This window comes from Capra hircus, assembly GCF_001704415.2.
Source record: "Capra hircus breed San Clemente chromosome X unlocalized genomic scaffold, ASM170441v1, whole genome shotgun sequence".
Lineage (NCBI taxonomy): Eukaryota > Metazoa > Chordata > Mammalia > Artiodactyla > Bovidae > Capra > Capra hircus.
In genome coordinates this window covers 8,453,452-8,466,494 of record NW_017189517.1, presented here as the reverse complement: position 1 = coordinate 8,466,494, position 13,043 = coordinate 8,453,452, and the positions used below count along the sequence as shown (strand labels likewise).

Genomic DNA, 13,043 nt, shown 5'->3' with positions numbered 1-13,043 from the left:
CAAGGTTGAGTGAGTCTGGTTATGGCATAGGGTACCCAGGCTCCTGTCCAAACTGGTCAGGCAGCATCTTTCATGCAGCTGGACCTAAGAGCTCTGGCATGATGAGGGCTTAAGACAGGATCACAAGGTGACTGAATTGGGCTGGGTTGGCCTAAGCTAAGAGCTCCTGCTGAATCCAGCCTAGATGTCTTAGGAATCAGCAGCCTTCCTTTGTGCGAGAGCATGCTGCTTGGGGCCCCAGGAACTTTATTTGACGAATGCCAATTATGTTGCATCCTGTTCGTCCACTCTCACCTTCCTACATGGTCGACTCCTGAAGCATCATGACCAGGCAATGGCAGCTTTGGGGAGATAGTGAAAAGTCATCAACACTGACAATGTTTATGGTGACTCAAATGTATGCATCTGTCAACTCAACAAGGATACTTTATGTGCATTTTATTGTAAGTTGTATATGATGAAAAATACTGCAAATGGACACCAAACTCTAGTTACAGAGATACATACCAAATTAGGAGGAAGTGTATAGATATCTGTAGTTGATTTTGAAACATATCACAAATAAGATGGAGTGATGGATGGATAGATGTACAGTATAGTAGTATGTGAATATTAGAACACAGGTGTAGGTTTACCAGCATTCACTGTAAAATTCTTTCTATTTTTAATTTATGGTTTGAAATTTTAATAAAAAAAGAAACTAGCTATGTTCAGTTCTCAGAGATGGAAAGGACTTGAGATATTTAGTCTCACGCCTTTCCTCTATGGAAAGAAATGAGCATGAGAGAGGGGGAAATGAAAGTGTGAACAGCAGGGTACTAGAATATAGTTCCTTTTGTACAGTTCATCACTGAATGGGAATGAGAATTCTTCTGTTCCAGCCTGCAGTTTAAGTATAACAATTATACTTTTAAGAGTATTCATGTGAATATAAATCTCTAGACTGTAGATTATTTGAAGGCGGTGATCAGATGTATATAATTCAATGAGTAACTCCAGTTTCTACCATAATTCACGGCACATAATGGACACAGTAAATACAAGTTAAAGAATTTTTCTTTGAATGAATATAAAGAGTTTATTCGGTGCGTATCTGGGTATACAACAACAAATATTAAACAACTTTTTTTTAAACTGTTTTGTGCACAGGACAGAAAACTGCCTGTACATGCTATGTCCACTTTTGGAACACAGATTTTAACAATTATTAATGCACAAAATCTTACATATCATGCAACTCTATGCCAAGATTCCAACTTTCTTCCATGCAACAGATATGAAGATCTAAATGGAAACCTAGCTAAGTCTTAAACACTTTTCCAGAAGCAGGTATAAGTATATGTTGTTTAGGGGTAACCAGTCTTAACATTTCCTTGTACACAATATTCACGTGCCAAATACAATGACAGGAGGACTCATACGTACACAGATAAGACATTTCTTATTTTAACAACACAAAAGACAACATCACAGTTCCACAGTTACTGTCTTTACACAAGAAGCCACAATAATAGTTTAACATGATAACACAAATGGAATTAAGAGAAAACTACACTTGAGGGTGATCTTTATTTTTAAGTAATCTTTACTGACTGGGGTTGACAACACAACACAATTTCTACGCACAAAGTACAGCACAAGAACTCGACCAGAATACTACGAATCTAAAGGGGAAAAAATGGTAAAATCACAAGAACCTTGAGCCTGAGATGCCAATTCAGCTTCAACCCTGAATTTGGTTGAGTTGGATTAAGTGACAGAAAGTCAATAGAACCATTGAATTTCAGAAATCATAAAATTGCAACGTAAAGAATACATATGAATCAAGCATAGATAGAAAACATTAAGCCAAAAAAAAAACACGGTTCACAGAATTTTGTTTGCCCCTACAAAACACGGAAGCAGTTAATTTTGTTCTGTTTTCTTTTTTGTTTGTTTTTGAAGAACAATGGTGGTCTTTTCAATTGTCTTGGTTGGAGAGCAAATTTTTCTTAATCAGCATTAGTGCTGTGAAATGTTTTTGGTTTGTCTTCCCCTAAGCAGAGGTGAGATCATGAGAAAATTGAGCAGTCCTTCTCCCAGATTTAGTTCACTGATCAGGCTCGGCACTGTTTTTTTGCACAAGCTCGATCTAAATTATGGGGCTTTTGGATGGATGAGACGGTTTGATGGCAGATTAGAATAGTGAACTCTGCCTTGTTTGTTTGGTAAACGTCATTGACAAATCTCAACTTTCGGGTGAAGGACTGCTAGAATTCAACAGCACCTGGAGGTAAGGTTCTGTTACAGAGCCCTTGTTTTGCCCTCACTGGCTACGTTGATTCGTTGTGGCTCATAGACTTGCCTCCGTTCAGCACGCCGGAGACACTTCTGCTCTTGGTCGGGGTCCCACTTCCAGATCGGGAGAACTCCGTGAGGTCATGCAGAGACGGCTCCTTGTACATGGCCACTACAAAGCACAGAGACACGGCATCAGAGGCCATCGCATTGGCCCTCAGCTTTCCTTCTACCCCCTGGGCTTCTCTGCTGGAGGCCAAACCTGAGAAATGCTGCTTTCAGAGACTCAGCAGAGAGTGAACTGGACCAGATGAAGCCAAAGCCAGTCTTGGTACAGAGGTGTGTAGAGAATTCTAATGCCTTATTTCCATCACTGATGGTTTTATATGAAAAGTGAAAGTGAAACTCATTCAGTCATGTCCGGCCCTTTGCAACCCCTGGAATTATCTAGGCCAGAATACTGGGGCAGGTAGCCTTTCCCTTCTCAAGGGGACCTTTCCAACACAGGGATTGAACCCAGGTCTCCCGCATTGCAGGTGGATTCAAGTAATCTCGGTCCAGAAAATGCGCTGTCAAAGGGTGCTGTGCTGACTTGACTGGGCAGACTGCCCCTCTGGTAAACTGCTCTTCTAACTTTGGGCCAGTAACCTCTTGAAGGGCTTGTTATGCTTTGTCTGGATTTTCTACTCCCTTTCCACTGTGTCTCACTCCTTGTGTCATCCCTACCTCCTGTAGCCCATTCCTATCCCTCACACTTTCTCACTTGCTTTGTGTGTGTGTGTGTGCGTGTGTGTGTGTGTGTGAGTTTCTAATTTGTGTCCAACTCTTTATGACCCCATGGACTGCAGCCCACCAGGAATTCTCCAGGCAAGGATACTGGAGTGGGTGGCCATGCACTCTTCCAGGGGAATCTTCCCAATCCAGGGATCAAACCCGCATCCCCTGCCTTGGAGGCAGATTCTTTATCAACTGAGCCACCATGGAAGCCCTCTCATTTGCCACCAAGCTGCTAATAATGACCGAAAAACAAAACTGTGAATGAAAACTGTTGGGACAATACTGTTGGGCCCAAGGAGGTTTCCAATAAGTGTTAAGTGTGCACACATTTGAGCATCTGTGTTTCTAACTATTTTGGCATACCTTGAGGTTCTTGGCTGTCCTGAGTTAGCAATTAAGCTATTTCCACATAAGTAAGGTGTTACCACATGTAGATATACCATATATACACATAGGGTTGGCCAAAAGTTCATTAGGATTTGGCCAAAATAAACTTTTTGGTCAACTCCAATCAGGAGATTAGATGTTCCCATCAACGCTTTAATGTTCTTTTTAAGCGTAAAATTTTACCAGATTTTTGTATAAATGCCTCAGGATGGAAGGATTATGTTCCACTTTCAAAATAAAGGCTTGGTTTCCATACCGATACTCACTCCATCCATAGCTGCTATACTCTCAGGTTTACCTTTCAGTGGTTTGGGCAGAAAGTGAGCTGCAGGCTTGTTCTTCTTCACGTGGTTTCCTTTCATGATCTCTCCTTCTTTGTTCAGACCCAGATACCACCCTCGGCCTGACTGCTGCTGACGGTATATCATCGATGAATATGTCACGTAATAATTTTCAAACACCGATTCTTTGAATTTGCACTCAGGTGTGAAATGTTCCTACAAGAAATGTAAATAAACAAAAGCTCAATATTTACAGCTATGAATTTCATGGAGAACCATATGGTATTGCCCTTCAGAAGTTTAGGACATACTTTGTTAAAGCTTGTTATGACTGGCATTCTATTTTAACAGCAGAAACTATATCATTGGAAACCGAGACTATATATAACATTTCACGTGATGCTTTATAAAAAGCCCTAAGTGCAAGGGCTACTGATCAATTATTAGCTCTCTTTGTAATAAGGTAATGGAAAAATGAGCACCAGTCATGTAAGTGTAATGTATTGGATAAACAGAGGAGCCAAAGATTGAAGAGAGAAGCATAACACTGTCACATGGAGCTTTGTTCCTTTCAAGATTAAATATGAGAAATAAACATCTCATCCTTGTACTTAATTTTCATAGATTGTCCAGTTACTATATGCTATAACTTTCAATTGCCCCAGGATGAAATCTGTGTTACAGTGTTACAATACTGAATGCCTAGATTTTTAAAGAGATGCTACTAAGAAAGACTAACTTTCACTTTTAGATAAACTAAACTGATTTTTTTTTTCAGATCATTGGACCTTGACTTAAAAACAGAAAAAAAAGTCCCTCATCACCCCATCCTAGCCTTACAGTAACATTTCACACAAATCAATATAGAAGCAAGGAATTTACAGTAATTCTACAAGCAGACATGAGAGAGCAGCCCAGGGGATTTTGAACCTGACAATCTGATTTTCTGCCATTTACGTGATCATGTTTTCTTTGGACTTCCCCATACAAATGAAGGGTTCCTGACCCAACAGACTGTTTCTGAAAACAAACAAAACCAGAAAACCTTTTTTTAAGCTTTGCAATATGTGCATTATACAATAAATAGCTATGTAAAATATCCATTTGTAGACAGAATGAAATGAACAGCGTATTTTAATCTCTAAACAATCTGCAGGGTAGCAGTGGGTCCACTTGGAGTCCAAGATAATGAGGAAAATGCTAAGTGAGTTTCCTATGACAGTGACACCAAGGATGCCCTTTGATTCTTGCTATTTTTGCTGGGATCTTATCAGGAATAAGTTTTGATAAAACTTGAAAAATAAAACCCACCTTGCAATAAAATGTTGCAATCTTTCCAGACACCTGTCCTTTCTGAACAATGCCTCCATGGTCCTACCTTCCTTCACTTTCATGTCAGGTAGCATTCCAAGCAAAGTATACTATCCGAGCAACAGTATCAGAGAATCACTTCAGCATAGAGAGACAGATTCCTCAAATGAGGCGGCTTTTTTTCTTAATGTTAAATAATTGAACACTTTTCTTTTTTTCTGGAAATCCACAAAATCTGTTTCACTCAGTAATTTCACTGGTTCTTCCATCTGGCTTCCAGAGCGCCTGGAACAGAGTCATCTTTTGGGATAATTTCAGCCTAGGGGCATACTCAATAGAGACTCAGAAGACTCACACAAATTCAACCTACTCAAGAAGCAATGTACTTTGAAGGCAACTATCACAGGGTAGGAACCAAAGTGTTCTATTTATGGGCTGTGAACACTCCTCTTTGTAGAATTCTCAACATAGGGAAAGCCAAGGTATGCCTACAAAGAAATATGACTAAAATAGTCTCCACGTGTTCTCTGGGGATGAGCACGATTGCATAGAATGTTGTTTTAGCCTTCCTAGAGTAAAATGACAACTTCATGTGGCATTTAAAATTCTCCACAATGTAGTCGTTACTGTGCCTTCAGTCTGTGCCTTTGTGCCTTTATAAACCCCATTCACATCATTTCCTGGATCTCTCTACCAACTGGCTTTCCTCTCATTCCTCAAGACTGAGCTCAAATATGACTGCTCCTGAAATCATATATGACGTCTCCTAAACAAAGCTAGTGGAGGTGATGGAATTCCAGTTGAGCTATTTGAAATCCTGAAAGATGATGCTGTGAAAGTGCTGCACTCAATATTCCAGCAAATTTGGAAAACTCAGCAGTGGCCACAGGACTGGAAGAGGTCAGTTTTCATTCCAATCTCAAAGAAAGGCAATGCCAAAGAATGCTCAAATGACCACACAATTGCACTCATCTCACACGCTAGTAAAGTAATGCTCAAAATTCTCCAAGTCAGGCTTTAGCAATACGTGAACTGTGACCTTCCAGATGTTCAAGCTGGTTTTAGAAAAGGTAGAGGAACCAGAGATCAAACTGCCAATATCCGCTGAATTACTGAAAAAGCAAGAGAGTTCCAGAAAACCATCTATTTCTGCTTTATTGACTATGCCAAAGCCTTTGACTGTGTGGATCACAATAAACTGTGGAAGATTCTGAAAGAGATGGGAATATCAGACCACCTGACCTGCCTCTTGAGAAACCTATATGCAGGTCAGGAAGCAACAGTTAGAACTGGACATGGAACAACAGACTGCTTCCAAATAGGAAAAGGAGTACGTCAAGGCTGTATATTGTCACCCTGCTTATTTAACTTCTATGCAGAGCACATCATGAGAAACGCTGGGCTGGAGGAAGCACAAGCTGGAATCAAGATTGCCGGGAGAAATATCAATAACCTCAGATATGCAGATGACACCACCCTTATGGCAGAAAGTGAAGAGGAACTAAAAAGCCTCTTGATGAAAGTGAAAGAGGAGAGTGAAAAAGTTGGCTTAAAGCTCAACATTCAGAAAACAAAGATCAAGGCATCTGGTCCCATCATTTCATGGGAAATAGATGGGGAAACAGTGGAAACAGTGTCAGACTTTATTTTTTGTTCTCCAAAATCACTGCAGATGGTAACTGAAGCCATGAAATTAAAAGATGCTTACTCCTTGGAAGGAAAGTTATGACCACCCTAGACAGCACATTCAAAAGCCAGAGATGTTACTTTGCCAACAAAGGTCCATCTAGTCAAGGCTATGGTTTTTCCAGTGGTCATATATGGATGTGAGAGTTGGACTGTGAAGAAAGCTGAATGCTGATGAATTGATGCTTTTGAACTGTGGTGTTGGAGAAGACTCTTGAGAGTCCCTTGGACTGCAAGGAGATCCAACCAGTCCACCCTAAAGGAAATCAGTTCTTGGTGTTCATTGGAAGGACTGATGCTAAAGCTGAACCTCCAGTGCGAAGAGCTGACTCATTGGAAAAGACTCTGATGCTGGAAGGGATTGGGGGCAGGAGGAGAAGGGGACAATAGAGGATAAGATGGCTGGATGGCATCACCGACTGGATGGACGTGAGTCTGAGTGAACTCTGGGAGTTGGTGATGGACAGGGAGGCCTGGCGTGCTACGATTCTTGGGGTCACAAAGAGTCAGACATGACTGAGCAACTGAACTGAACTGACTGAAATCAGAACCGATGACACTTGTATCTGTGCTCCCAGGAACTCTTATCTCCATCTCTGGCATGGCCCCGTGACTCAAACATGTGCATGCTTGGCTCTGGAAGACAAGTAACTTGTCTTTTATTTCTGAATCTGCCTGTCTGCCATCAGTGACTGATCATATTGCCTAGCACACAGCAGACCATTCAGTTATTGTTTACAGCAGGGGTCCCCAACACATGGGCCATAGACCAGTACCACTCTGTGGTCTGTTAGGAATTGGGCTGCAGAGAAGGAGGCGAGGGAGCGAAGCTTCATCTGTATTTACAGCCACTCCCCATCACTCACATTACTGCCTGAGCTCCGCCTCCTGTCAAATCAGCAGCGGCATTAGATTGTCATAGGGGGGAAAGACTACTGAGACCTGCACACGCAAAGGACCGAGGTTGTGCGCTTCTTAGGAGAATCATCCCGAAACCATGCCCTGCCCCCTCCCCACCCCTGTCCTTGGAAAAAACTGTCTTCCACGAAACCAGTCCCTGTTGCCAAAAAGGTTGGGGACTGCTGGTTTACAGGATTTGCATTGCAGAGGTTCAGACTGACGTACTGGAAACACCGGAATTCAGAGGTATCAACCCAGTAAGAAGTCTGCAGGGAATTTCCTGAATACCACAGAATGAAATCAGCTGTATGTAGATGGAGGCTGTCATTTCAGGGACAAATCCTGTTTGTGTGACTTCGAATCTGTTCGGAATAACAGATACTACACAGATACTGGCACCTCCAACATGCGGAGGAAAAAAAAAAAAGTTGGCAATTGTTACAACTATTGGAAAATGGCAAGGAAGGACTCAATGAAGTGAATGCTCTGTTACATCCTGGCAATTTCTTAGTCATCACCACTAAATTTGGACTCAAGAACTCAGTAGAGAGGGAGGAAAATGAGGCCAAAAAAAGAATGTTGAAGCAACCAAAGCAGTGTTCTGTTCTCGGTGTGTGACACTGTCATTTTATCCAGTGCTGAAATGAGTAGGCAGAAGAGGCTTGATTTTTATCAAATGTAAAAAAGATGTGAACATCCCACCCAACACAGGAAGGGCTACCAAAGGGAAAAGGGGTATAGCTACATCTCTGTGTCTCAGCAGTGGTTCACAGAAATAACAGAAATCAGATTGAACCCTAACCAGAGAAGCCTTATTCACAGAATAACAAGTAGACCTCTGGCAAGCAATCAATCTTTGATTGATCTGGAGATGATTATTAGTGCTCTGGGAAAAAAGGTACCAGAGTGGCTTTGACACTTAGTAGGCACAAAATAGAGGCAGCACTCATTGTACTCTGTATTGAATAGGCATTAGATAAATACTGGCTATCATAATAAATGAATTAAAAAGACATCAAGCATTCCCTGCACAGTCACGAAGAAATCACTTGGCATGAGTACAAAAGAAAAGGTGCTTTATGTCTTCTAACCTTTCATGCATTGATTTCTCTTAAAAGTTGTTTACCTCTCTTGCATATCTATACTTATTTCAGAGGAATAATGTTAGTAAGGTTCAGAGGAATAACTCTGAAAAACAAAATTCAATCTCTCTCAACTCTCTTTTCTGTAATTATCCTCTCTATTCCCCTTAAAGTTCAAGGTTAGATTTTTCCTCAGTGATTGCCTACCTTTTTTATTCACAGAATCCATACCAGTTAATGACTGTAATTATATTTTGAGTAAAGAATGAAAAATGTTCATTTGCAGAGTGAACAGATCCAGGAGCAAAATCTAACAGTACAATTTTTTTTAACCAATTTATTCACTATTAAGGGCAAAATAGTTCTTTGAAGGTTTACCACTGATAAGATGAAAATATCTGAAACCCTCAACATCGGGTCAATAGAGCATATTAGAGAATACTTAGAGCTACAGACGGTGATGGTCAGCTGCCCTCAGTGGGGCATATTAGACTTCCACAATCAAGTGGATTCATGCAATCAATAATGCAGGATATACGCAAAGAGCCCCCCACATCCAATGGTGTGCTAGAAAGCAACATTGTCCCAGAAGAAAGGCTCTGGACCTGGGATAGCAATTTACCCTGGTGCCTTGAGTTGCCTCTGGCACCAAGGGCACAGGATGGAGGGGATAACATAGCTCTCTGGCCTCTTAGAGCTGGAGCGAGGTCAGAAGAAGCATGGGCTGTGATGGTAGCTTCCCGGAAGGGAGCCTACTAAGGGCCTCATCACTCTGAGAGGGGATGTGAAGCTGTATCCTCAAGGAAGTGAAAGTGTTTAGTCAGTCGGTCGCATCTGACTCTTAGCAATCCCATGGACTGTAGCCCGCCAGGCTCCACTGTCCGTGGAATTCTCCAGGCAAGAATACTGGAGTGGGTTGCCATGCCCTTCTCCAGTAGAGCCATAACCCAAATGGCAAGAGCTCAAAACCATCTGTATATCATGTACATCATCTCCACGTGCTAAACACGTCCACAATACCACAGTGCACACACCACGGCTAAGTGCCTTCTTGATGAAAAGAAGTCACTGTGGGGGTGGGGGGTGGGGGGTGGGCTTCTCTCAGTGGTTAAGGCTTCACTTTCCAATCAGACAGGTACGTGTTCGATCCCTGGTCGGGGAGCTAAGATCCCACAAGCCAAAAAACCAAAACATGAAACAGAAGCATTATTCTAACAAATTCAATAAAGACTTTAAAAATGGTCCACATTAAAAAAAAAAAAAGTCATTTGGCAAACACACACCGTAATAGCAGCGTTTTCATACTCTTGCCCCCAGCTTTTGTACTTGCAGCTATGCTACCAACCGACAGGGTGGCAAGTGTTCTACATGAGTTTGTACCTCACTAGGCTTTGAGGATTGCCAGGAATATTGTGAATGCTTTGAACACATTTCTCTCAAAAGAAATCTTTTTTAAAAGGGCGGTGCTGATTTTCTTGGATCTCAAGAGACCAGCAGAGTCTCCTTAGGTTGTTCATACATAAAATGGCAACACGAAGGTCCTAAGCTGTTGAACAAAGCGTCAACAGTGAATAAAAGTTTTTGCATATATAGACTCCATGTGAACTGCACAAATCCTGGTAGAGATGAATGTGTCTCCATAAATTTTGTTCTATTCACATGTCACATTTTGGCATCATAGAACACAGAAAAACAGTTTATAGGTCGATGAGTGGGCATTTAAAGAAACTTTAAAAAATGAACTCAATAAAACATGATTTCTTCTTTTCAGCAAGTTCTAGAAACGTAACTAACCTATCTTGCCCTTTACTTCTCTCACTTCCTTCTCTTTTCCTCCTCTCTTCTGGCCACATTTTCAGTAGCCTGACGATCCAATTAATTTAACAATTACTGCCAAGAGCAAGCAGAGAAGGCAATGGCACCCCACTCCAGTACTCTTGCCTGGAAAATCCCATGGACGGAGGAGCCTGGTAGGCTGCAGTCCATGGGGTCGCTGAGGGTTGGACACGACTGAGCGACTTCACTTTCACTTTTCACTTTCATGGATTGGAGAAGGAAATGGCAACCCTCTCCAGTGTTCTTGCCTGGAGAATCCCAGGGACTGGGGAGCTTGGTGGGCTGCCATCTATGGGGTCACACAGAGTCGGACACGACTGAAGGGACTTAGCAGCAGCAGCAGCAGCCAAGAGCAAGGGTCACTTTTCTGATTCTCAGTCATGTTCTGATGACAATTAATTTTCTAGATTTAAAGTTAGCAGATTATACAAACAGGTGTGACTTGTGTGTGTCAATTATTCCCCAGCCTAATGAAAATAATATGCAGATTAACATTAGATTTTCAACTCTGTTAAAAAAATAAAATAGAATCTAAAATATAAATCATACCCATAGGGGGTGACCCCATAACTATCTATATTCTCTATATAAGCTTCCCTTCTATCAGTGATTTCAAAATCCAGGATTAATTATTATATTCAGGACTTTGATGTTCTCTTCCAGGGTATATTTGATGTGAATGAACTTCATTATTACTAAGATCAAAGCACGGGAAGGGAGAGGTTGGGGAAGAGGGAATCAATACTTAGCCAGTGCACTGTAGCTAAACAAAATTATTAATTCATGATAAACAGAGTTTGATTTGTTCACTCAAATATCCCCTGGACTGTGGGATACTTGAGGGCAGCTCTGAGCATGGGGGCTGGCTTAGAGTCGATGATCAATATATATCTAGTGAAATAAACAAAGAAAAGAATGGAATTTCATAGGAAGAGGACGTGGGAGATAGCTTATACAGGTCCAAAAAAGGGTTAAACGTGGTGGGATATGAATAGAGGGCTGTCTGAGAGGAGAGACTGACAAGTCAGAACTTGCCTGCCAGGGCAAAAGGAGTAGGTGATAAAAGGAGGAAAGCAGCCTACAGATAAATTCAATTTAAAAAACTGGAGAGGGAGGACAGAAAGGGAAGGACAGAGGGAGGGAGACATAGGGAGGAAGAGAAGGGGAACTAATAAAGACAAAACTGAAGCTGAAGCTCCAAGAATAAAGAGATTTTCTGGTAACCAAGATATAGGCATTAAACTCATACTCTTGGTCTTTGGCTCTGCAAACAGCTAAACGCTGCAACTAAATTCTGTTCACTTGATTTCTGTAAAAAGGTGAGGAGGTGGGGTGGGGACCAGTCCTGCTGACCTTACTGGATGGTTGGACGAGGAGGCAATGAGATGATGTATGTGAAAGAAGCTCTGAGAATTGTAAAGCCCCATAAACATGAAATGTGTGATTACTTCTGATAATACATGCCCAGAAAACCAAGGCAAAATAAATACATTCTCTTCTTTTCAAGGTTCTTCTGCACTCTGGAATCAATTTCTAAAGAAAGGATCTGCCTATATTTGTTTTATTGCCATGGAAGGAGATCAATTCTGCCCAAAATAAGGACTGCACGTGAATGACGCTCGGTGTTTAGCGTTCTCCTCCAAGCTTGGCTCCCCGAAAACTGCTTTGCTTCCTTCCATTTGTCATTTTGGTCTGCAGTCGGCTGAAAAGGCTGCAGTGCTTCAAGCCACAGCACTAAAGAGATGAAGTACTGAAAAATGGGCTTCGTGAAATACCACGTCACAAAATGACTTCAAAGTACACGTGCTAACTGGCAACTGTTTGCAATGAAACAAATCATAATTAAGAATATGTACATGGGACTATTTTTCCTCATGTGGTTATAGTGAAACTTCTCAGTAGCATTTTTGTATTCCATGGTATCTAATAGACATTTTCATTGACCCTATGTTGAGTCCACAAAATAGGTCACCCCAGTATTGCCTTTCTTCAACTCTTAACAAACAAAATTAAAGGAAAAAAAAAAAAGGAAATTTTAACAAGACTGTCAAGCAATGGCTTGTATAAACAGAATTAGGATGCAGATATGACCACCCTGCAGTTCATTGAGTCCTTTGTATTGGCTTGCTCTAGATTTTCATCTATTTCTGTAGAGCAGTCTCATGAAATATTGACTTTTACAATTTGTTTTATAAAATACACAGAAATAAGCTAGAATAAAGCAGGAATCAAAGCAAAAACACTGCATCGCTTACAGAGCCTAAGAAGGGTGATTTTTGTTGTCATTAAAAATAATGATTCTTTTAAAAAAAGAGAGAGAGAAAAAAAAGACCCTAAGGCCTCATTCAGCTCCAAACCTGGTCAGCAGATACATTCTGAAATGGAAGTAACTTGCTGAGATTTGTGATGAAGAAGTGGGATAGGCCACACATCTCCAGGGCTGAGTGATTGGTCCAAGACAGTGTCAATCTGGTCCAAGCCTTGCAGAAGAATACAGATTGGCTAG

The 13,043-nt window shown here is 41.3% G+C and overlaps 1 protein-coding gene across 2 annotated transcripts in view; it reads right to left on the bottom strand.

Moving 5' to 3' along the window:
* Positions 1–1,052: 1,052 nt before the first annotated feature.
* The window catches only part of FGF13 (fibroblast growth factor 13), a 467,971-nt gene continuing 455,980 nt past the window's right edge, over positions 1,053–13,043 (bottom strand). For both annotated transcript variants that reach the window (XM_018044288.1, XM_013976300.2), the window contains exons 4-5: positions 3,740–3,938; positions 1,053–2,449 (exon numbers count right to left, since the gene is read on the bottom strand). In XM_018044288.1, the coding sequence (XP_017899777.1) occupies positions 2,313–2,449; positions 3,740–3,938 (336 nt within the window). In that variant the 3' untranslated portion in view covers positions 1,053–2,312. The remainder of the gene's footprint in view (positions 2,450–3,739; positions 3,939–13,043) is intronic.